The sequence below is a fragment of the Pteropus vampyrus genome, unplaced genomic scaffold (genome assembly GCF_000151845.1).
Source record: "Pteropus vampyrus isolate Shadow unplaced genomic scaffold, Pvam_2.0 Scaffold111, whole genome shotgun sequence".
Lineage (NCBI taxonomy): Eukaryota > Metazoa > Chordata > Mammalia > Chiroptera > Pteropodidae > Pteropus > Pteropus vampyrus.
This window is the reverse complement of record NW_011888892.1, coordinates 2,128,578-2,153,504: the sequence shown is the minus strand read 5'-3', so window position 1 is coordinate 2,153,504 and position 24,927 is coordinate 2,128,578. Positions and strand designations below refer to the sequence as shown.

Here is a 24,927-nt window from a genome sequence, read left to right as displayed (position 1 = left end):
CCTCAGGAAGCGGGAAGCGTGCAGGTGGCGCATGGCAGGCACCGCAGGGGCCAGCGTGGCGCTGGTGGAGCCGGGCTCGAGACCCTGCAGGGGCGTGCTCTGTGCTGGCGGTGCCCGTCCCAGTGAGTCACGACCTTCTCGAATCCCACGCGGACTGCCAGCCTGGCGCGTGCGCTCACTCCAGTGCACGTGCTTCTGTTCCGAAGTTTAGAGAAGGGCCTCGGAACGTGACAGTCTGCACCATGAGGAGAATGGAGGGAAGTGGCCCTCGCCAGGGGCCTCGCCGCAGACCCTCTGCCCGCAGCAGGGCTGTGTGGTGGCTCAGCCCGAGGAGCTCCGGGGCCAGCGGTCCTCTAACGGGAACCCAGTCTGGGTCTCCAAACGAGTGAAGGCTGCGCTGTTATCCGTCTCAAGGCCACACAACGTTACTGCTAATGCAGATGGCCAGGGTGGAGCGTGAAAGCGGCAGACGTGCCAGATCCACTCCAGAGCCAGTTTACGGGGACCTTGGAAGGCGAAGTGATCTTATGGGAAGTGGAAACGGAACCTGGGAGAGGTTTCAAGAGGCAGAGAATGGAAGCAGTGTCGGCTCTCGATGCCCCTTGGGCTCCTGCTGGCCCAGTGACCGTGTGACTTACTATTCAAGCCAAGACGTTGGAGAGCGAACGGGGACGCTGCTCATGACTGCGCTTGGGTGAAGGGTGGGGTTGGGGGCATCCTCGCCGCACCAGGACAGAGGGTCACCCAGAGCCAGGGCCATACGGAAAGCTCAGGCTTTTAGGGACCGCCGGGGCTCCAGGCCCGGCTCGCGCTCCGGAGCTGGGTAACGGGCGCTTCTGTGATTCAGTAGCTCTCCCGTTTCTTCATCTGAACGTGCACGTGACCTAAGGAGTTCGTTCAGAGTCGAGGTAAGCATAGTGTAGGCCCCTGAGAAAGTGACCGGCAAAATAGTAAACTGTGCAGCGGTCATCACCTGCAGAACCTCTGCCTGGACTCTGAAACCCAAGACTCGCGGGCCGGAGCCGCCTCACGGAGGACAGCTTTGTGCGGTGCAGGAAGCAGCACCTGGGCACCTCTGAGAAGCCACGGTCGCCGACAGCAGAGCATCGCGCCTGCAGCCAGAAGAGAGGCGTCCAGCGGCGGCTGTGTTGGCATCACCGGATACAGTGGACGCTGCCGGCGAAAGGCCTGGGTTCAAGTCCTCATTTTACAGCCGAGGAGACAGGCTGGCTAGGCCTGGCTCTGGCGCGTCCCTCACCGTTCTCTCTTCTGTGCTTGAGGCTGGAGCGTCTGCCCTCGCATTTCATGGCGTTATTAAGAGGTTCAGAGGGGGGTGTTTATGCAGAAGTGTTGTGCACACCATAGAGGAGTGGGAGCTGGGCAAATGGCAGGTCTTGTGAGCATGTCCCTGTGAAACAAACTTCAAGAAGCCTTTCCTGCCTTTTTCAGAGCCAGATCCCTAATCCTACTCCCCAAAAGTCCCAAGACTTTTCAGAGTCCGCCGTCAAACCAGAGCCATCTGTGGGTTCTTCCACATCTCCCTCTGCGGACTCCTCAGTGTACACGATGCCAAGTCCCCGGGCTAAACCCGTCGGCACCGGCACCTCCATTTTCTCCTTCCGCCCTCTCCAGCTGTCCCTGTTTCTCTGTGTCCGTCTGCTCGCCCGTGCAGCCAGTGCCTGTTCCTGCCGCACGCTGAGCACCTCGTCAGCGTGATGGTCACCGTTTGTTCCCCACCAGCTCCGTCCCGCCCCTGAGTGCGTATACTCTTCCTTTGTCACGGCATTTACTGTCATGGTGCATTTCAGAATTCTGCGTGCAGGGTCCCAGAGTGCAACTCCAACTAGCTAAGCAGCAGTGAATTACGTAAGGAAACCGGGTGTCTTAGGAAGTCCAAGACGAGAACATGGCCAGGAACCTCCTGCGGGCCGCGCTCTTCTCAGAATGGAGTCTTGAGAGAAATCGCCAACAGGGAAGCTGAACTTCTTTCCTCTCCGCTGAGGATTAAAGCTGTGCTTTCGAGTCTTCCGGCAGATGTCTGCGTTCTCGGCAGGTTTGCCGTGGGCTCCCTCTTACAGCCCCCTCGGCCCGACACGTGCTGTTCCCAGGAACTGCTCTTGTGCTCGCAGTCCACGTGCCGAAGGCTGAAACCATCCATGCCCGTTACTCGCTCTGCTCTTCCCCAGCAACACGGCTGGAGATGTGACAAAGGGTCCTGCAGCACCAGCGAGTCCCTTCTCAGCTCACAGCGGTGACCCCTCCCAGGGTTGTCGTCCTGTCTTTATAGGAATGGGTGGATTTTATCAGATCTGCAGTGGTGACTGACTTTCAAATTATACAGTTTGCTTAAAGTTTTGACAAGTAGCTTAGCGGTCAAGGTTTGGACAGCACATAAGTAAACTTTCACTGTCTGTTACTTTGAACTCCCAGATGCCCCCAGGTCACCGCTGCTTAGGTCCCGTCGTCCATGTACATGTTGGAATTGAGCCCAGTGAGAGCAACTCTCGTAAGCCCTCTGGCTTCCTGTGCAGGACAGTACAGCAGCTTTGTACTGTGCGATTTGCTTCTGTGTGGCCTTCATTGCTATACCACAGCAGACAGGTGAAACACATATTTAATATAAACTGATTCCACAAGGGCAAGAATACCTTTCTTTGAACAAATGTATTATCTTTTTTGGTGGAGATTAAGCATATATGATAAACACCACACCATTATCAATGTTATCTAAGCTTAAGAGAAATAAAGGATGGAGAAAATCAGTTTTCTGTCCGTATTTGCGCTGGCAACTAACTTTTAACATCTTGTCTACTATTTCTGTCATCTGCGTGAGTTCGGAGTCTGTCTTGATTGGTTAATTTCTCCTTAATCTTATTTTCCTGTTTTCCTGCCGCGTAACGTTTTGGATGCTGGACACTGTGCATTTCACTGTGTTGGGTACTGGATATCTTTGTTCCTAGAACCCTCCCTGAGCCTTGTCCTGAGATGCAGTGTGATCCTTCCAGGTTCCAGCTTTAGGATGTTAAGTGGCACAGTGCCCACCTGGGCAGAGTTACCGTCTGTTTCCTGCCAGGGCCCCACGAACCAGTCTGGCTGGTATAGGCGGGCGGTACCCTAGACCATGTGCAAGCCCCAGGCACCGACCCTCGAAGCCTGGATGCTGTTCCCCTGGCCTGGGCTGGTGTTTTGCGTGTGTTCTGTGACCGGTCGAGGGGACTCTCGTAGGCCACTCGAGTCCTCTCTCCTCTCAGGTTCTCCGACCTGCCAGCTCCTTAGCCTCCCGGGACCCACAGCACGACCTGCACCATGCAGGCAGTCCAGCAGGCTGCACCTGGGTCCCCCTCCCCACACACAGCCTGGACACGCAAGGCAGCAAGCTGCGCGCTCACAGGGCTCCCTTCTGTCCCCCACTCAGCAGTCAGCCCTTCATTGCCTGCTGTTGTCTTCAAACTTGTTTCCTATGTTTTGTTTGTTGCCTCCATGTGGGAGGGAAAATTCGGTACCTGTTACTCCGTCTCGGTCGTATGAGACTTTGTGATGTTTTTTCTTTCCCAGCCCCGGAAAGCTTGATGCAGGCTTTGGAAGACTTGGATTACCTGGCAGCCCTGGACAACGACGGAAATCTCTCTGAATTTGGAATCATCATGTCAGAGTTTCCTCTCGATCCGCAGCTCTCAAAGTCTATCTTAGCATCCTGTGAATTTGACTGTGTGGATGAAATGCTGACAATCGCGGCCATGGTCACAGGTATTCTTTCAGAACTGTTCCGTCTTATGAATCTGCACCCGGTATGGATTTAAGCCAGATCCGTTTAAAGGGGTAATATTTTAATAGATTAAAAAGGAATAAAATTATAAGAATTATCTTAATATGAAAAAATCTAAACCTAGTGAATTTTTTTAGGCGAGGCAACCCTTGGTTGATCTCACAGATTGCAAGGACCTTGTCAGCTTATTTTTTATTTTTTATGCCTGCGGCACCTGGTCTTCCGAGGTGGTCTCCCATCCAGGTACTAACCAGGCCCGACCCTGCTTAGCTTCCGAGATCAGATGAGATCAGCCTTGCTCAGGGTGGCGTGGCTATAGACTAAACCTAGTGACTTTCTTAATCAGACATGTGAAAGCATACCAAGTTTGCTTCTGCTGATGTAGTCAGCAAAAAGCAAGAAAAATCCGAAGAAAAATGTGTCACTAGAAGTGTTCTTCCCCAAATGATTGCGTGTGTGTGTTTTTTATCTCGTAACACCTTCGTTCATCTTGGTTTATGTCTAGATTTATTCGTTCACTGGCAGAACGGACCAAAGGCTGTGCTGCATGAGACCTTCTGTTCTGATCCTGTCTCCCGCCTGGCGTCTGAGCGCCCGCCCTTGTCCCTCTGTAACACAAGCCGGGTACTGACTTATTGAGCAGGCCTGAGAAAAGCAAACAAGGAGAAAAACGTGCCAACTCTCCCTAAATTCCTTTGACTTCTAAGTAAATAGGGCCTGGTATTCAGAGTAAGAACCCCCGTTGCACAAACAGCAGCGAGCCCGGCAGTGCTGCGCTAACATGAAGTCTCCGTTACCGACGACCTCATGACCTTTTGCATCTTACAGCTCCCAGCTGCTTTTCGCGTCTGCCCCGCGGAGCCGAGGCGGCTGCCTTGACTTGCTGGAAGACATTTTTACATCCCGAGGGAGATCACTTTACCCTCATCAACATTTACAAGGCCTACCAAGACGCGACTCTGAATTCTACCAGCGAGCGTAAGTGCATGCTGTGATTCTCCTTCCCAGATTAAGCTGGGTGCTTATTCACCAAACACCCTTTCTCTGGCCCCATGGGTCACTTCAGGGGCGTGGTGCTTGAGGCTCTCGCTGCACCGCCGGTTCCTGGCCACACAGTCTGGCTCTTAGAGCTCTGGCGGCTGCAGGGGACCTGCACTCAGAGGGGCGAGGGGAGAAGGGCCAGGGGAGCAGAATGGTGTCTGGACGCCGAGGCGGACGCACCCGGTGACGGGGCTGGGCACGCCTCAGGTGCGCCCCTGGGCTGGGTGCGGGGACAGGACGGGCTCCCGGGGTGGAGAGGGCCGAGTGGAGGCTGCCAGGGCAGTGCCTGTCCTTCAAGGAAGGCTGATGTCACCTTCGTTTTCCTCAAAGCCGCTTTTACCATCTTTGCTCCGATGGACGGTGCGTAAACGACGTGAGGGACAGCAGTCTGAGTGGCAGTGGGGTCCTGTAGAGCAGGGAGCTCGTTTTTCACAGCTGAGAAGAACACAGTGCAGCCAGAAAGGACACGGGGATTCGGGCGCCGACACGCGGCCACTCTTGCTGCTCCGAAAAGGCCAGAGCGGACAGCACGGGGTTGAGGGTCTCTGCCCTCCGTGCAAGGCCACGTGCGCTGCCAGGTCAGGGCAAAATTCCAGTCCTCCCTGAGTGACTGTAGGTGGCGAGGAAGAATAACGTGAAACTGAACCAAGTGACTGAATTTTAACATGAAACGTGCAGCTAGGGCAGCTTCACTGTAACATACGTCCCAAATCAGCCTAGCGGTGACCCTTTCCTCATGATAGTGTGCGAGAAAATTCCATGGGTCGGAGGACTTCGTACTGCCAGCCTTCCCCTCCCAGTTTGATCGAATGTGACCATCTACCCTTGCCGTCACACACGAGACAGTGCCAACCGACCCTGAGACCATGTCCTCTGCCCTTTACGAGGCACAGACCTCGCGAGGGTCAGCACCAGAAAGTCCCCAGCCCCGCGGGATCGTAGGAACCACAGAGCCAGTTAGGTCCTGCCAGCGGCGCCTCTCCCTTCCTTAGCAGCAGCACAGACAATCTCGCAGCCACCAGAGGTCTTTGTCCGTGCGGCCTCCCCACTCACGCATGTGACCTTCCCAGAGGACAGGATGCAGAGACAGCGCCTTCCCGCTGGGCTCTGCCCGCTCCCCGCAGATCACTTCTAAATGACCTGTGGCCCTTCTCCCCGCAGACTGTGTTGAAAAATGGTGTCAGGACTACTTCCTCAACTGTTCTGCGCTCAGAATGGCCGACGTCATCCGAGCGGAACTCGTAGAAATCATCAAGCGGATCGAGCTTCCCTACGCGGAGCCTGCTTTCGGCTCCAAGGAGAACACGCTGAACATAAAGAAAGCCCTGCTGTCCGGCTACTTCATGCAGGTGAGCGGCGAGGCCGCCCTCACCGCGGTCCTCGCGGGACGGCACGCTCGGGACGTCCCGTCAGGAATCGCGCCCGCAGGATGATGATTTTGTTGTTAACCTTAAAACAAAAACCCTCATGTTATTAGAGATTTAGTGTTTAGACCTGCACCCTGTCAAGGGAAGGGAGGGCTAAGCCAGAATATGTTAACTTGTCCAAAGGGACAAAAGATCTTTTTTCGTTACAAAGGGCGAGTTGTGAAGACACTCTCTTTGGATGAACGTCAGATCGAGTCCCTCATGTCACCTGCCTGCGAACTGGCTCACGTTTAACCGGTGATAGAATGCCCCATGCCCGAGGCGATGTCTCATTTGCTTCTTCCCCAGAGTGAAGGCAGTCCAGCCCCCCGCCTTCAAGCACATGATGGGGGAAGGTGTGCTTTTTGCATCATGCCACAGAAACTAAAGCAGTCAATGAACAAAAGAGCCATTTAGCTTGGATTTCTTCCTCTGGGAAAAGTTAGGTACCTATATCGCAGGGTTATCAGGAGGATTAAGTGAGCTATACTATCCAGTGGAAAGCACTTGACGTTTGAGTATGTGGTCCACGTGTGGCAGGGAACATGCTAGCTTTATTTCGTGACCAAAATGTAAACCTGTGTAGCTGCCCTGCAATTGCTACAGTCAGTCAACATCATCATCACTGCCTCGAAGTTTTGGGTAAAACATGTTCACGTCTCATTTCCTCTGTCTGAAAACAGGAAACATGGGTGGCAAATGTGTAGTTCTAATTATTATTTATGAAACACTTTGGAATTTTTAAAACATTTTTGTCAAGCCAGATCCCATCTGATCTCGAAAGCTAAGCAGGGTTGGGCCTGGTTAGTACTTGGATGGGAGACCACCTAGGAAGACCAGGTGCTGTAGATGTAAAAAATAAAAAAATAAGGGATTTTAAGTTGACAAGGTCCTTGCAATCTGTGAGGTCAACCAAGGGTTGCCTCACCCCAAAAAATAAAAATAAATCTATAAAACATTTTTGTGTATTGATCGCCATGTGAATGCAAAATCTTTTTCTTTAACACTCTGCCTTTCAGATTGCTCGGGATGTGGACGGGTCCGGCAACTACCTGATGCTGACGCACAAGCAGGTGGCCCAGCTGCACCCCCTGTCCAGTTACTCCATCACCAAGACGACGCCAGAGTGGGTTCTCTTCCACAAGTTCAGCATCTCCGAGAACAACTACGTCAGGATCACCTCAGAAACCTCTCCTGAGCTGTACGTTCCGTAGAGAAAAAAAGGGTTTCTTTTGAATTCGTACTTGAAGAGTACATGAGAAATTGGGTTATTACGTTTTCAGTTATGAGCGTATCCCGGTGGCAACCAAAGCTTCTGTCGAGAGTGCCTCCAAAGGCAAGTCTCTGGATAATTGCCTGAGAAACGTCCCTGCCTTTAAGGTTACAGTATAAAGACAAAATACGTTATAGGAACATAAAACAAAGCACAGTGCCTCTTAAGAGGAACAAAATGCTGCAGAGAAACAGTACTGACAGGGCAGACCATGACAGGGAATGAGCTCGGCTATCTCCGAAAAAGATGAGCCACTGAGCGTGGAGCTAGTCAGAAGGGAAGGGGTGAGGCGAGGGTGAAGACGGGCAGGTACCAGAGCGGCAGGGCTCATGGGCCACACCAGGAATTTGGAGTTTATCCCAAGTACAGTAAAAGCAACTGGAGTGTTTTAAGCGAGGGTGGCATCTTCTCCATACTTTTAAAGGTCACTCTGGCAGCCAAGTGAATGGGCTTAGAGGGGCAGTAGTGAGAATGGACACTGGTCTCTCAGGCTGTTGCAGATGCTGGGTCCGTTTCGAAGGTACCACTGCTGCTTGGGCAGAGTGATGCTCTCGGTAGGAACCAAGAGAACCTAATGCGTGTCTGGCTTCAGCAGCTAGATGTGGAACAGGATTAGTTAATAAGAGAAGGAGGCAAAGACGCTCCCTCTTACCCGCCCGAAGTTCTCCCCAGCATCTGATCTGATCCTGCACATAGTCTGATGGGTCTTAGGGGAAGTAACAGTTTCCCCTAGTGGTTAGCAGTGGCCATCACTTCCACTGGCATAGCACTAGAAACGCCAGCTTATCCCAGAAATGGTACTGAAATGGTCCATAAAAACGGTATGAAGTGTTTATGCCACAAAGGCAGACTAAGACTGAGGAGTTCAAGCTAAACAACAGTTCTACAAATAGATTCTCCAGAGCTGGGAAGTGCTCAGAATGATGTTTGATCTCTCTCACAAAAAAATAATAATAATTATTATTACTAATTAAAATTTTGTTTTAAACAGATTTATGCAGCTGGCACCACAATACTATTTCAGTAACCTGCCTCCTAGTGAAAGCAAGGATATTCTACAGCAAGTAGTGGACCACCTATCACCTATTTCAACAATGAAAAAGGAACAGAAAATGTGTGAAAAGTGCCCTGAAACTACTGAGCAAAGATGCACTCTCCAGTGACTTTAGAACCTTCTACACAAAACATGATGTGCAATACGTATCGCAAAGGCAGCCTACCTGGTCCGCTGGAGAGGTGCAGATATCCCACGACAAGGAGTCTCCCACCCCACAGAGGATAGTCTTGAAAAATTAACACTTTGTATGTTATTTGAAAATAAAAAAATAGAAGTTTTTAATGAGTTCTTTAAATAACTACTCCATGTTTTTCTTCTTATTGGGAAAGTTTTTAATCAACTATTCATAATTTGACCAAAATTTAAAAATAAAAAACAAAAAACGTATTTTGTAAATGTGTCACAGACACAGGCAACAGAACCCTACTTTTTGTAGAGGACCTAAATCTAAATAAAGTCATCAGTTTTTCAGTAAATCTCCACTGAGTTTTCTGGTAATTTTACAAAAACAAGCACCCCACTGTCCGTGGGAAATGGGCTAGACAGACAGATGATCTTTCAGCTTATCCATGATTTCATTCATCTTGTCGCATGGAATTAACATCACCGTTCGCAAGGGCTTCATTGGTACGTCATCGAAGGACCACCTGCCTCCCAGACATGTGTCGCTCTCCTCCTGCACCGAGTAGCTGAACTTCAGGATCGCCTTCTAAACCACAGAAATAACCATGAACGTAGAAATGAGACAACCTAAACGCAAACTCTCTTAATCGACAACAAAGAATACTACGTAAGAACGGCAGCTACAGAAGGAAAACTCAGTAACATAAGCTCGAATGGGACATTTGAGCAAGTTACAAAAAACGCTCACCAGCAGGTTTTAACCCACAGACGTGTCCCAGTGCTCAGAGGTGAATAAGCCGCTAAGTGATCTCTACCCCCTTCTACACTGTCCGTAATTCTGAAGTCACTCATATTCATGACCTCATTTGATTCACAAAATAATCTAATGAAAGACAAGCAAAATTAAGTCACATAACGCTTGACAATAAGAACCTTCAAATGCTGGTCTCCCAGTGGCCCAGCTGCTTCGTTGGCATAAAGCTGTGTGTGAAGACAGGCTGGTTTGCATAATCAGGCCCTCTTAAAGCATCCATAAATATTCCCCCCGAACTGACTGCCTGAGGTGCTACAGCATAAATTTTTTAAATTTAATTGTCACTATTTAATTTTCTTCCTAAAAAACAAGGTCAGAGCAAATCTGTAGTGCTTTAGTCTTTAGTCGACATCTTCAAAGTAATGTGATATCATCCAATCGAGCAAAATATGTTCCCTTTGAGAATTACTTAACATTTCTGAGAAGAGATATTTGGTTGTCTGTCACAGCACAAGCTACCTTTATAGGAAGAAGATGCTAGAAACCCCACCAATGGGATGACATCCAGGACTAAGGGCACAGAGCGACACGTGAGCCAGCATGGGAGAGCAGGGGTCCACCCGCTTCCACACCGACCGGCTGTGTGATCTGAGTGGCTCCAACCTCCCTCAGACTCAGCGTCCCCATCTGTCAACCTAGGCTAACGTCCACGTCACGGAGCAGTTTGACATCAGACCCCACCGTTAGCGTATTAGAAACACCGATCCTTCTGAGCACATTCACCGACTGTCTCCTCCCCACACTCATCACTGACTTGAGAACCAGCGTGTGCCAAGCACCATGTTAGCTGCTGGCTGCTGGGGAATACGGAGGACAGAGTGGCCACGCTCAAGGGCTCTGACATAAACTGGGAGAGCGGTGAAGCCCGATCCCGCCGGGGCCCTTCTGCGCGTCCCGACAAGCGGCCTCACCTCGTGGAAGAACTCCTCCTCCGCGTTCACGAACAGCAGCTCGTCCTCCCCGTGGCTGCGCCACGTCCTTCCAGGGTTGCTTTTTCCTGCTCCCACAAACGTCTTGCTAATCAGAAGGTAGAAGCAGCACCTCCCACACGGCTTGTTGGTTTTGTGGGCCTCTGCTAGTTCCTTCCTGCAAGGCAGACACACAGAGGTTTGCCCACTGGGTCAGCAGAAGTCAGTCCGTCAACAATCCAGAGCACGGGGAAGCCAGTGAGGCCTCAGTGGGCTCTGCTGTGACACAGGCTCGATGAGCAGACACTCGTAAAGCAGTGAGTTCTATTACAACGTCAGCTGCACTTCTCATCGACTGTGGCGGTGCTGCTTATAATAAATAGTGTAATGAATCTCTCAAGTTAGGCTCTTGGTCTGGATACAAGCAACAGATGAGTCTCAAATTCACTCGACATCACTGCTGACGGTGCAGAAGTTAAAGAGAGATAAGAACCTGGATTTTCTGAAACGACACACATTTAACTAAAACACACACGGGCACGTGGCTGTAACAAATGCCATCGGCACATGTGACTACTACGGTCTCACCACTAGAGTCTGGGGCTGCTTTCCGACACTGCAGAGATGGCAAGGCAGACACCCGAAACCCTCCAGTCCTCGTGGGAGAGTAACGAAGCCTTCACTTTCTTCCCTTTCTGAAAATTACACCAAATCCTGTGTGCCTGGCTAAACGAAAACTGTGAAGAAAGTCTGAACTACCCACTTCGGCTTTAAGAGGGTCAGGAGAGCGCAGATCGCCCTCCTGGAAAACCAAATACACACGCTCCAGCCGATCAGGGAAAAAGGCCAGAACAAAGATGCTGTGGCCGAAGTACAATGAGTTGCAGCTGAGGGAAGGAGAAGGAGGAGACAAAGAGGAAAATGAAAACACAGTGATTTTATGAAGGAAAAATGGGACACGGAAAGGCTTCCTGACTACACCTGCTCCCCACAAACTGCGTAAAGGGGACTCACAATACAAGTCTATGTCCTCTGTAAAGCCGGGGAGCCACCTGCGTGTTCATCCTCCTCTGTTTCGAAGCACAGAAAATACCAAGTCTTAGCCTGTCTTACATTTAAAGTACTTCTGTGAACTTAAAACTGCATTTAAAAATACAACACCACACCCTGAGAAGCCAGAAACGCGGTATCAAGATGATGGTTCCATCAGTTATCCTAATGGAATTTAGAAATTTTACTCACTTTCTGTCACTGTCATAATTATTCAGTATTTGATGCGTGTTACAAAAATCTATCTGTGAAGAGGGTAAAAAACTTGTCAAATAGGGCTAAAGTCTATATGAAGCTCACTATTTACATACCATTTAGGTCTCTAAGAGTACTGAGACTGTTCTCACAAGTCTTAATTAAAACTCTGAAAAGCCGGCTGAGAACACACGCCTCTCACAGGCTGTTCCCTCCCCTCGCACCACGCTGCTGCGTCAGCCAAGGACGGAACTCTCCCTATACCGACATCCTCATATTCTACTTAATTACGCTTCTGAATCCACTTGGAAAAACGCTACTGTTGGAGGCGTCCCCACCGTCTCTTACTGAAGCTGCTGGTGCATGGGCAGTGCGACCTGCGGAGGGACGTTGATGAAGCGCTCGCTCAGGAGAAAGCCCACCGGCTTGGTGGTGTCATTCAAAAGCTTGTCCAGCTGCTCAACCACGCTCTTCTCGCAGTTCTTCTCACAGGAGCTTAGAATCAACTCTTTAATTTGTTCAGCGCACCGGGTGCCCTGGAAAGCAAAGAGAAGGCTTTACTCAGGCCATCGCAGGGGAGAGCCTGAAAGTGAGGACTGACACTTTTCATCTTCAGGTAAGGGCAGTTTCCTGCCACAGCCTTTACAATCTCGTCTTTGGTTGCTCGCTTAAGTGTTCCTCAGAAGTAACTCCGCCTGCTTATGTACCGTGTCAGTGATGAGGTTACAGCACACTAACACTAAGGCACACAGGCACGGCAATTCCAGTTCGCTGCATAGACTGATGGAAGTAACTGGAAAGTTCATTTAGAAATTAAAGATAAAGTGCAGCCCATCTTACTTGAGGAGGCTGGACAGCTGCTTTTGCTCCTTATTAGAACTCATCAATGAGGAACAAAAACAGACAAATGGAAACACAAGTAAATGTCAGTGCCCTCAACTTCAGGAAGCAACGAAGCCTCAGAAACAATGAAAATATCTGCGGAGGCAGCTCAAACAGCTCCTGTGTCAACACCAGCATCAGAACTGCAGTTCCTGTAATGCCACATGACGACTGTCTATACTGCAGGGAGGAAATGGCTTTAACTGGGTACAGGTTATTCAAAACAAAACAAAAACACCTTCATATTGAAAAAGAATTACAGTAAGACTTCACAAGAGCACAAAGCCTTAAATTAACATCACTGTCTGACATAAAGGACACTTTTATGATGCATTAAATAAAGATGGTTCTGGCCAAACAAATAACCATTCAGATGCCACCCAGTGAAACCAACCTTTCTTTCAGTTAAATTTAGAAGACTTATGAAACCAAAAATCTCATCTTCATCCATGTCGTCGTCACTGTCTTCCGAAACATCCGTTTGCTGTTAAAAATAAATAAATAAATTTTAGATTTGGTTGGAAATCCAGGCCTCATTACTCTTCGCTTTTCAGATCAAACTTTGTTTTACTATCGCCACCTTAGAAAAGCGTCACGCCCAACTGCTGCGTGGCCTCCTTACCACTTTGCCTCCCTTGACTCTGCTCCTCGTTTTACATCCTGGACACTTTCTTCCTGCTCCAAATTTATTTATGCTAGATTCTTATGATATTTTCTTTACTATATTCTCAACACGTTATAAGTCCAGAACAGGTGAAACCTCATGAAAGAAACCACATTAGTCTATTTTCGAAAGAACCTGGCCGGAGCCAGCCCTGGCTTGTTCTTTGGTGGGTCCACAGCACTCTCACCTAAAATTCATGGGCTTCCAGAGCACGCGCCAGTCCGGACCACTGTGGAAGGCGAACGATGCTGCGTGCCACTTACTCCTACCACGTGGGCAGGAGAAAAGAAAGAGGGCAAGAACGAAGAAAACGGAACCGAGAATGAAAGGCTTGACTTCAACTTCAGCTTCCTGGCTCTACTGTGACAGCCCTTCCCCTGGGAGGCTTCAACATGTCATCCACACATTCCTTCATGTGCCCAAGTTGCAAAGTCCCTGCACTGCATCCCCTGCACCGAGCACGGAGCCTGGCCCAGACAGTCCTCGGGAAGGATGTGCCGAGCAAGTAAAATGAAATGGGGAGGCTGCTTCTCTGCCTCCACAGCAGGGACCCACCACTGCCCCTCCCTGTCCTTGAACTTGTTCTGTGGGATGGGCCTCACAAAGCCCTGCCACATCTTCCGACGCCACTGGGTCAGTCAGATGAGGTAGACATCATCCAGACACCAAGGCGCCCCAGTGGCCTGGGCAGAGAACAGAGCAGAACCTGCCTCTGTGGAGGCAGATGACAAACCAGACAAGGGACCTCAGGAGAGTCCAGGGCACACTGGAGGGCCTGAGGGGCGAAGCGGCTCCTGGACCGACGCTGACTCTGCTGCTGCCGCTGCGGGGACGAGGGCGGGCAGGTGGCTACAGTAAGGCGTCAAAGGCTTACGGAACTGCCAAGATGACAGGAGTCTCAAGCTCAACAAACGAGAGGATGCGAACGTAGAAACGAGCAGGTTAAGTCAGGGGGAGACTGGCAGTTCCAGGGAGAGGACCACAGGCATGTTTGTTCATGAAGGAGAGAGGGGAAGGAAGTACTACCCTGCCTACCGTGGCCAACCGTGCAGTAGCCACAGGCAGAAGGCCAGCGGGAGAAAAAGGAACCCTGAGAAATCCAGAACGGTCCCCTGGCTCAAGCAGTTGGCATCCCTGGGAGCACGCTCACCGAGACGGCACCACGCGGTCTGCCTCTCCATGGGGCTGGGGTCACCATCACATCAGTCTCATCCACAGCCACCTGCCTCCCCTCCTTCCTGCCATCTCCTGCCCCTCCCATGCCACCCCTGACCTCTCCCAAGCCTCTTGGTCAACACAACTCCTTTTAGTACCTAAGCACCACCTCACAGAGCACTTGGGCCTCGCGTCTCCGGCCCCTAACCCACCCGGCGCACGCGTCTGCAGTCTGCCACCCTTCCCCAGCCAGGGCCCGAGGGATGCCGTCTCTGGGAGAGTCCAAATCCAGTCCCAAAGGTGCCAGCAAAACCTCTGGGCAGTCCCGCTCCTAGGAAGATGAGTCTCTGTCCCTGGGACACCACGACTGTCTCTGGAAGCCAAGGAGGCCGTAATAGTAACTGCAGAGCTTTCTGTGTCACTATCCAGTTCAAAGCTGAGTCCCCCATCAGAGATAAAAACACCTGCTCCTCGGGGGTGCCCTCAGTCCCAGGACATGAACGGCTAGAGATCACTCTGTCTGATGAGAGCAGCTGGTCTGCTCCTTCCTGCCGTTCTAGTAAGCTCCACGGCCACTCCCCTCACGCCCTTCACATTCAGTGCCACGAGGCCACCGGTGCTGTCGGAAGGTCTGAAAAGTGTCCACGGTACTTAGTAACAGAGACGCTGGGGACCCGACTGGTAAGGAGTTCAGTGTTGTATTGGAGGTAAAGCCAGATCAGGGCGTTTAGAAAAGGGGGAGACAGAAAACAAACGATTTTTCAAGAACTTTGGCTTTGAAAACAGGTGGGATGGCTGAAGGTAAGGCAGGCAGGGCGGAACATTAGATGAAGTGGAGACGTCCGTCTGGGTTTTCACAGCGAGCTGGACAACAGGCGCTGGGAAGAGGAAGACGAGAGCGACAGCTCCACAAGGACAGCGCTTGCCACGTGGCACTGCCGCTCTGGGCACTGACGCTGCAACCCCCTCGTTCCCTCTGCGAGGCAGAGGCCAGCATGGTCCTTGCTTTCAGAGGTGGAACGGAAACAGACTGAGGTCCCTGTGGCCGCAGCGGTCCCTCCTGTGCCACCTTCTCTTCTGACAGTGACCTAGACACTCCTCCCATCAGGTGGTGGGGTCCATGTGCCCTCCCCTCGAACCTGCACGGAACTTCTCTGAACTTCTTTATGACACTGTCTCATAAAACGCCCTGCACACCCCCCCAGTTCTTTGGGGCTGCCTGCTGCTGGGACCCAGCCACTGTGCAGAAAGGCCCACATCGGAGAGAAGGTGAGGGCCCTGGTCCACAGTCCTGGCTGGGCTCCTAACGGACAGCCAGCGCTAACCTGTCAATCATGTGAGTGAGCCATCCTGAAACTAAGTCCCCCAGCACCCGCGCCCTGGCTGACTCTCCCCTGCTGATGTGCCACGAAGAAAATAAGCTGTTCTCACTGAGCTCTGTCCAAACTGCAGGTCCACGAGCCAAGCAGGTTAAGTATCACTATTCGAAGACATAAAGTGTGGGGCAGTTTGTTAGGCAGCAAAAGATAACCAAAGAGCCACCTCATGACTCACACAGCCCTGCTCCCGCCCCTTGCTTTGGGAGGCATCACTTTTCTGCTTTTTCTCTTCCCTCTCCTGGTCACTTTCCTGAGCATCCACTCCTCTATTCACCAAGCAACACTGGTGTCAGCAGCGTGTCCGTCCCTGTCCTCCCCAGGCAATCTCAACCACTTCTACGACTTCGTCACCATTGACCCGCCGAAGATGCCCGTCTCCACCTGCTGCTCAATATCTCACCTGCATGTTTCACAGGCAAATCAAACTCAAACTGTACAAATCCAAACTCGCTTTCCCCTCCTGACCTGGTCCTCCTCGCTGCTCGAGCAGACTTGGGAGTGGCCCTTGACTCCTTTTTCCCTGTCGCCCAGCCCCACCATTTCGCCTCCCAAACGCCTTCTCAACGAGGCCGTATCTCTCACTATCCATTGCCACTACCTGGATTACTGCACTTGATGACCCTGTTTAACTGGAATGGCCTTCGAACCAGTCTTCCTTCGTCCAGTAATGCTTCTTTCCAATTTCAGCTTCTGGCCTGCTTGCTATAAATCAGGACGAACTTACTAGGATCAAGAACTAATTTAATAAGAGCGCACACAACTGCGCTGCTTACCTTAATCACACTCCCGATGTGGTTCTGCTGAATTAAGAGACCTGTCAGTTCTGCAGTGTTCACAGGAGCCTTCAGGAAAAGCTAAGACGAGAAACAAATTATTTTATATTAAATCAAAACATGATTTCTAATAAAACTCCTAATTTCCATACTCAAATAAAAATAATGAAATTCCAATGATCTGACCAGGAAGATGACCCAGAAATGCAATCCCAAGAGGACAGGAAAAGCCCAGGAGAATCGAAGAAGCTAAAGGCACTGACATTTAAGAAGAGCGGTCAGTGGTAACACAGGAAGTCTGGGGCAGCAGCAGAAGAAGAAAGAGGGGAGAAGAGCAAGGCGAGGATGGACACGAGGCCCAAGAACTTGGTGACCAGGACACTGGAGGCTGCAAAGGGTAGAGAACCACTGCCATCTCCATCTCCTATGGGGTAAAGGAGGACACGGAAGCACCAGAAGGCACTCCGTGACGTGGCTGTTACGTAAGAGTTCCTCGGCCGCCACCAAGTTGAGAAGGGAATTACGGAAACATGGAACAGTGGCTCAAGTAATCAGCAGATGAAAGGGAGGGTATTTTAGGACACAGAATACTTAAAAATGTTAATCAGAGGAGGGAGCCGTTAGCTTTGAAAAAGAAGAGAAAGTCTTCCTTTCAGGCAAGGCCGAAAGGACAGGAATGGGAGGGAATTCTAAAAGACAGGATGAAATCTGAGAGCTTGTGTGGAATGGCCTGGACTTTCTCAGAAGGGCAAATTTATGCATAAAGAGTAAAAGACAATACCTGTTGCAGTAGTTTCTTAATTCCGTCATAATCGTTATCTGAGATGGAATAAGCTTCGAATTCAACATTCACTTCCTGTAAACAACACACAAAATAGGCTGTCACATATAACTTTCTAAGATACTTCAGACATTATTTTCCACTTTGCAAATTTTTCTTTTGCCTCCACCTCCATGCTTTTTGGCCCTATCTCTATCTACAAAACATTCCAGAAAAAGGACAAGCAGAAAAGGTTACCTAAAGAACTGTCTAGTCCATAAAAATAAACAACACTGCCAATATGGCATCCACGGAGAATACAAAGCACCTTCACACCATCTCCCCGTCTGACACAAAAGCCTGAGGACAATACACTCAGAGTGAGCTAGTCTCGATGCAGAGAAAGTCTGCTCCAGGTAAGTCACAGCAGCCACAAAGGAGAAATTATTATTTACCTGACTACGATAAGGGTGAGCAGAGAAGAAAATCACTTCCAAAGTCCTTGCATTGCCTAAAGTTAGATTCAGCTCATGGATTTGAGGCTCCGCTTCATTCACTTGGCAAGTATGTTTTTACTGAGCGCCACCGTGCACCAAACACTGCGCCAGGCACTTGAGAGGAATAGGTGAGTAAAGACATGAATGATCCTGTCTTCGTGGAGCTTTTGGCTCAGGTGGGAATATAGATATAAAGGAATTACTCAAATAAATGTAAAGTTGCAACTACGTGAACTATAAAACACGTGCCTGGTGTTATAACAGCTTGAAAAATAGAAGGTCACAAAGTCAGGAAAGGCTTCCCTTGGAGAAGGGAGATTTGAGCTGGGGACTGAGGACACGAGTGTTTCTGGCACAGAGAGCAGCGTATACGAATGCCCTGAGGCAGTTAACTCTCTAACACTATGAAAAATGTAGAGATTAGAGAGTCAAAGTCTTATTACCTACCCCCACTGCTACTCACCAGAGGTTACTGCCTATGTAAATTATTCTTTCAAGAAGTTTTCGACACATATAATCAAATATACTGTTTCTTTTTTCCTTCACATAGACTGTGCTATACACGCCGTTTTCACTTAACTTGCTGTGTGTCCCTCGTTGTAAAATAATTACTAACTTCATATAGTTGATGTAAACATTAAATGAGTTAGTACACAGTGCACAGAGCCTAGAACATCTTTTATTATTATTATTACAAGAAGAATTATTGAGTCAGGGGAATGTACCCACTTTAAAATCTGACAGACATTGTCAAACTGTCCTCCAAAGACCTTCACCAATTTATACTCCCACCAACAGTGTATGTAAATGCTTATTTTCTTACACCATCATCAACGATCGTTACTGCACAAATTTTTAATCCTTGACAGTTTGACAGATTATCCGTTAATGCAAAAAGCACTGATCTCTGTAATTCAAAGTTAGCAAAATAGCCAGCTAAAGTTCTTTTAAGTAAAAAATGGTGAGACCGAATTCAAGACAAAAGGCCAAAGTAAAAAGCTGATTTGTTAGGAAAAGCTGTGTTCACTGGAAGATGAGACCATGCCGGTCTCAACCCCAATCCTGCATCCACCTTCTCTGAACTCTGCCTTCACATTCATTCTGATTCGCATTTAAATCTGACTTGATTTGCCATCACTCTCTAATGCTTACTCTGATCTAGCCACACTAGCTGTCCTGTTCTTCAACAGCAAGGAACCTGGATTTTCTTAGATATGAGAAGCTACTGGAGCGTTCTGAGCAGGGGAGTGAGACTAGACCTATATTTCTAAAAGATCGCTCTGGCTGCAGGTGGACTCAGATAGTAGGGGAGTAAATGGAACATGGAACGAGGCATGCCGGTTAAAACTAACTGCGTAGTCCAGGTGAGAGATGGTGGAGGTGTGGATGATGATGTACACAATCAATGGTGAGAAGTGTCTGGATACCGAAGGTGAAGCTACCAGGATTTACCGATGACCTGGATGTAGGATGAGGAAAAGGAAAGAAATTTAACTTCCAGGTTTCAGGTGAACTGGGAGACCATTTGCAGAAGCGGCAAGGATGAGGAGCAGGGGCATGAATGCCGAATTCAGCTCTGGAGGCGTTAAGTCTGAGGTGACTGTTAAGACATTCAGTGGTCCTAAGGATCATTTACTCCTAATTATTCATTCAATAAATATGAAGTGCGTATAACGCCAGGCGCTATGCACGGGCTTTTCTGCAGGAACCCCGTTCCAGACACATCACCAGGACCTGGGGAGAGGGGCAGGCTCGGCTGCCCGGGGGAGGCAGAAAATACAGCGTAGCTGAGACTTGAGCAAGGAAGGAAAGAACTGCAGGACGAAGAGGAGCGCTTGCAGAGGCTCGGGGTAGAACGAACGGAGCAGAGAACCTTCCAGAAACGGCGAGGCGGCCGGCGTGGGCTTTCAGCAGCCCCTGCCCCTGCTGTGTGGAAGACCCCTGAGTGAGACCCACCGCCAGCCCGCAGCTCGGCTCCGAGCCGCTCACACGCTCACGGCCCAGGTGTTCCCTCCCAGGTGCAAACCAAGCCGGGGTCGCGTGCGCCTCTCACCTCGTCGACGACCTCGTCGTCATCACTCTCTTCTTCGTCACTGTCTTCATCGTCCTCGTCCTCGTCCTCGAGGTCGTCTTCCTCCGCTTCCTCGCGGTGCGGGACCGGGCTATCTGGCGGCGGCGGAGCCCCAGCGCCCACGGCGCGGCGCTTGGGCCTGGACGCCATGTCTCCGTGCTCACTGCGCCTGCGCACCTGCCACGCGCCCGCCCCCCCCGGACCTACCCACACAAGCCGAGGGGGCGACAGACCACAAAGCACCTCGGCGCTGAGTCGGCGACAACGCTAGGGCCCCTGCCGGACTCCACGGCCGTGATACCCCAGAGCCAGGTCCAGCCTGGGGTCCTATCTTGGCCTCTTCTTCCTCCCTCGGTCTTCCTTCACTCCCTCCCAGGCTCCCTCTCCCCCTCGCGCAGTGGTTCGACCCACTCGGAGGCGTCTCCCCGGGGGCTGGTGTCGATGCGCATGCGCGAGCTCCAGCTGTGCGCTGCCGGGGCTCGGCAATCCGGGCTGCGCGGGTGGTGGCCGCCAGTCCCGCGCGGGCTGTCGCCAGGGCAGCTCAAGCCACGTGGTGAGAGACCTCCCTGCCCCCCGTTCATCGCTCCCGTCGCCTCTCAGCCTCCCGGTTGGGGTCGCGAGATACCGTTGCCCTAGGCGACTTCCCAGGGCCGGCGCCTGGCTGGCCACGGCCCCAGCTCCCAGACCGTTCGGCCCTCACCTGCCCAGCGAGGTAGGTGTCACCGCGGACGTACAGACGAAGACGCAGAGGCCTGCGGCGCTAGCGAGTGCATGACGAGTCGGGAGCGGAGCCCCGAGGCCGCTGCTGGCCTGAGTGCGGGCCGTAGTCCGGGGCAGTGGTCGGCCCCAGCTGGAAGGTCGCCGGATCCGTGCAGATAACGCCCCCGCCCGGCTCTGGCCGGACTCTGCGGGCGTCACCCAAACACGGTGGCACGGCCCTGTCAGTGATTGATCTGTGTGCCTGCCCTTAGCTGACCCTCTTTCGGCGTACTCCCTTAAGCATACTTTTTGACCTGAAAATTTCTTTAAAAGCAAGGATCAACCTTAAATGCTTCAATGCCAGTGGGGAAATCTGAATTACAGCCTGGAGCCTACTGTGAGAGGGGCGCAGGGGACACTATGGCAAGCTAGTATGTACATGACAGCCGCGGCGGGTTGCAGCCAAGTGGGAAATGCCTGCCCAGGGCTGTCAGCTTTTTACATTTCAAGAGAATCTGGATTTTTGCAAGAAATGTCCAAATTCTTTATATCTTTAAAATGTTTTTAAAACCTGTGCCAAATAAAATTCATTGACCAGCTGGGTTTATCCCATAGGCTACCAGTTTGCAGCCCACTAAAAGACATCATTTAGAAAGAAGGTTATTAATTAGAGATGACATCAGCTTTCTGAGAGGAAGGTCTATTATTTGCCTCTGTAAAATGAGGAGAGCGGGTTAGATGCATGTGATTCTAAAAGTGGAATGAGCTGCCCCAGTAGTGAGGTGGCCACGGCTGGAGAGGTTTAAGCAGAACAGTGGTAACCTTCGGCAATCAACAATCCTTCAGCAGCAGGAATTGGAACCAAGATACCTGAAGTGTCCCCAGAGTCCCGGTGATTGTGTTCCGTGGGTTCCATCTTCGCTGAGTCTCGTCTACCAGGCAGGCCAGATAGGGATGTTAGTGCACTGACACATCAGGCAGCCTAACTTGGCCCCTCTGGGTCCCACAACTTTATGCAAAAACATCTTCCAATAACACAAGAGAGGAAGCTGTGAGAAACACCTATCAAAAGGCTAAAATTAGGGAGAAGACTCAGAAGGCACAGTGCCAATGTGTCAATAGAGTTGCAGTAAGACATCTTGGGTAATTTTATTTCCCTGTTCCCTTATACATTTTGTTTGTGGTAAAATATACATACATAAAATTTACCGTTTTAATCATTTTTAAGTGTACGCTTCAGTGGCATGAATTACATTTGCAGTCTTGGGCAGCATTTACCCCCATCCATCTCCAGAAGTCTTTCATCTTGCAAAACTGAATCTCTGAACCTATTAAACAATAACCCCCCGTCCTCCTTCCCCAGCACCTGAAGCCACCGTTCTACTTTCTGTCTCTATGAATTTGCCTATTCTAGGTACATCATATTAAGTGGCATCATGTAATATTTGTCCTTTTGTGACTGGCTTATTGCACTTAGCATAATGTCTTCAAGGTTCATCGTTGTTGTAGAGTGTGTCAGAATTCTTTTTTAAGGCTGAGTAATATTCTATTGAAAGGATAGGCCACATTTTGTTTATTCATGTATCCACTGGTGGACGCTTGGGTCCCTTCTGTCTCTTGGCAACTGTGAATAACGTTGCTATGAACATGGGTGTACAAACACCTGTTCAAGTCCCTGCTTTTAATTTTTTTGAGTATATACCTAGAGATGAAATTGTTGGATCATATGGTAATTCTACGTTTAGTTGTTTGAGGAACTGTACTTTTCAGTAGTTTGCACATTTCCCACGGTGACCATGTATTGCCTTGATAAGGGAAGTGGGTAAAGCTTTGCCTCGTGCTCTCAGGTCAGTGCCCAGTGTCAAGCTCATGGTCAGAGTGTGAATGAGAGCAGCAGATGTGCATAAATGGACTACCTGTGGGTTTGTCCTTCAAGACAACACAGTACTGGCCCCAGGGAGCTTAACCCAATCAGGGACTAGGTTGCCATCCACTGGCTCAGTCTTCAGCGTTAGATTTGTCATTAGTTTTATTTGTAAAATATCGATTTTACCCTCCATAAGTAGGAGGGCAGGAACCATTGTATATCCAGTGCTTGGTACACAGCAACTGTGTATAAACATTTGTCAACTTACTGACAGGATTACACAAACAAACCTAAAGTTTAAGTGGGATTCAGAGAAGAAAAGCTTAATTCCATCCTGGTTCCAACTGTCACAGATCAGACTGTGGACAGATGGTTTCACCCAGAATTACATTAGTAGTTAACTCTGTCTTCTGTATCAATTCCTGATCCAGCCGCTTCTTAACCTCTTCACGGCTAAACCCCTGCAAGCACCCCCTCTGCCTGCTCTCCTGCGGTGGCCATCCTTGTTGCAGAAGCCGAGGTCCTTCGAAGTGTTGAGTCCCATCACTGTCACTTTCGGTGCGTTCCCCTTTCCCGTGGAATCTCAAGTGCGCTCTGTCCTTCCCGCTCAAGCCAGGCCTACTCTTCCCTCCTGGGGACAACAGGGCCTTTTTCTGACACTCGAACATTTCTTCTCATGGCTCTTGTCACTCAGATCCCAACTCTGATGTCATCTCCTTTATTTCTCACTGCTGTTGTCATTCAGATGTCACCTTCTCAGGTCCCCCTGAGAGGTAACTGGTTATCAGCACCGCAGCCCCCTCTACCACATCACCTCATAGCACTTGGTGGTACTTGAACTTGGCCCCCACTCCCAATAAATAATGCACACCTAATCACCCTGAGGACATTCCAGCTGTGGACTGTGCAGAAACACCTTTGGGAGCGACTGGCAGCTGGGGTGTGCGAGCCTTTGACCCGTGGGGCCTATGTCTCAGCCAGGACCATGGCAGGGACAGGCAGGGCTGGGGAGAGGCCTGTGGCCACAGGGTCCCCTGCTTCCAACAGCAGTAAGCTTCCAGTGTTTAACCCCACAATAGTTGCTTATGTTGTGTGCCCTGGACAGCTTCATGCTTTAGCAGAAAATGCCAAGTTTCATCTGCCACTCAGTGACATTACAGATTCCTGGAACCCCAGAATTGGAAAGTGCATCAGTCAGGGTTCAGCCAGAGAAACAGAACCCGCAGGGATGTGTATCAGGAGACTGACTGCAAGGAATCGACTCGTGCAACTGGGGGCGAGTCCGAAACCCCCACACAAGGCGAGGAGACGGGCAGGACTGGGGCACGAGCCGAGGCTGCGTCCACGGGAGGGATTTCTTCTTCCCAGAAGCCTTGGTTCTGTCAGGCCGTCCCGCCGCCTGAGTCAGGGCCGCCCAGATCACCTAGGGTAGTCTGCCTGGCGGTGGACTGGATCACATCCCAAAAACACCTTTCCCGCAACACCTGGATTCGCATCTGAGAATGAATGGGGACTCTAGCCTAGCTGGGTGACGCGTGAGAGAGACCATCGCAGAAAAGTGGATTCCTAGTTTCTGTGTGAGACCCATTCCGGTAACTTGAGGAAATGATAGAAACAGTACTACCCATTTTCCAAATCCCCAGTCTCTCCAGCTAACAGCTTGACAGCAGCAATAATTAGAGCTTGATTTCATAATTACTATTTGTTCGCACAGGTTTGGTTGCTTAGATACAAAGCAATTCATTTTAAGCCAAATTTTCCTAAGACATCCTGTAGATAGTATAATGTTTTGGAAGTATTCTCAGTAATAATTTGTAAGTAATGGCTCCCAGAGTTTACACATTTCTGCTCCAAGCAATATACCCTGTCTGACTATTGTCAATCAGTGTATCATGTTTATTAAGTAACTTGCCAGTAGATCTGATGATACTTACGGGGTAATACTCTGCATTTGAAGCAGAGTTTATTCACCAGTTCTTTGGCATTTATTTTGAGGCCTTCGGGGTGGTTATAATGTGCTTTTTCCCCCTTGTTACAAAGGGAGTTTAATGTTTGTTGTAAAAACAAAATTGGAAATACAGAAATAAGTATAGAAGAAAATAATCACCCTAATCTACCACCAGAATAATTACCATTAGAATTTTGGTGCATTTTGGTGCATTCTGTCATTTATATATATATAAATTCCATAAAATTATACTATTATTTATGCAATTCTGAATCCTGATTTTTTAAAATTAATGTTATTTTGTGATTATATAATCTATAACTAAATTATTAATATTTTAATGATGTCATATAACTGTACAGTGACTTATTTAACCATTCTGTCCTTGTTAGACATTCACATTGTTTCTAATTATTTGCGATTATAGAGAATACCAGGATACAAAGTTGTAACTAGTAACTCCTGGAGATCTAATGCCTAGCATAGTGATTGTAATCAACAGTACTGTATTACAAACTTCAAAGCTGCTAACAGACTGGATCTTAATAGTTTTCACCACAAAAAGAAATTATAATTATGAGACGTGATAGAGGTGTTAG

General features: G+C 49.7%; 3 protein-coding genes, 1 long non-coding RNA gene and 1 pseudogene across 4 annotated transcripts in view; 2 read left to right on the top strand and 3 right to left on the bottom strand.

Moving 5' to 3' along the window:
* The window catches only part of DHX32 (DEAH-box helicase 32 (putative)), a 27,741-nt gene extending 18,722 nt beyond the window's left edge, over window positions 1-9,019 (top strand). The window contains exons 7-11 of the mRNA XM_011365469.1: window positions 3,556-3,747; window positions 4,595-4,744; window positions 5,969-6,156; window positions 7,233-7,414; window positions 8,478-9,019. Coding sequence (XP_011363771.1) covers window positions 3,556-3,747; window positions 4,595-4,744; window positions 5,969-6,156; window positions 7,233-7,414; window positions 8,478-8,649 — 884 coding nt within the window. The 3' untranslated portion in view covers window positions 8,650-9,019. The remainder of the gene's footprint in view (window positions 1-3,555; window positions 3,748-4,594; window positions 4,745-5,968; window positions 6,157-7,232; window positions 7,415-8,477) is intronic.
* On the bottom strand, window positions 3,969-4,087 carry LOC111743332 (annotated as a pseudogene).
* On the bottom strand, window positions 8,852-19,999 carry BCCIP (BRCA2 and CDKN1A interacting protein). Its single transcript, XM_011365471.2, has 7 exons — window positions 19,797-19,999; window positions 17,268-17,342; window positions 16,487-16,567; window positions 12,910-12,999; window positions 11,982-12,169; window positions 10,392-10,566; window positions 8,852-9,252 (listed from the first exon to the last, which is right to left on the bottom strand). Exons 1-7 carry the CDS (start codon window positions 19,962-19,964, stop codon window positions 9,082-9,084), a joined length of 948 nt encoding a protein of 315 aa, XP_011363773.1. The 5' UTR covers window positions 19,965-19,999; the 3' UTR covers window positions 8,852-9,081.
* Window positions 15,017-16,480, bottom strand: LOC111743316. The gene is made up of 2 exons (XR_002781633.1): window positions 16,312-16,480; window positions 15,017-15,814 (listed from the first exon to the last, which is right to left on the bottom strand). It is a non-coding gene; the product is annotated as an uncharacterized LOC111743316 (long non-coding RNA).
* Window positions 20,000-20,092: 93 nt separating the features above from the next.
* The window catches only part of UROS (uroporphyrinogen III synthase), a 19,902-nt gene continuing 15,067 nt past the window's right edge, over window positions 20,093-24,927 (top strand). The window contains exon 1 of the mRNA XM_023533769.1: window positions 20,093-20,526. The gene's annotated coding sequence lies outside the window, so the exon portion shown is untranslated. The remainder of the gene's footprint in view (window positions 20,527-24,927) is intronic.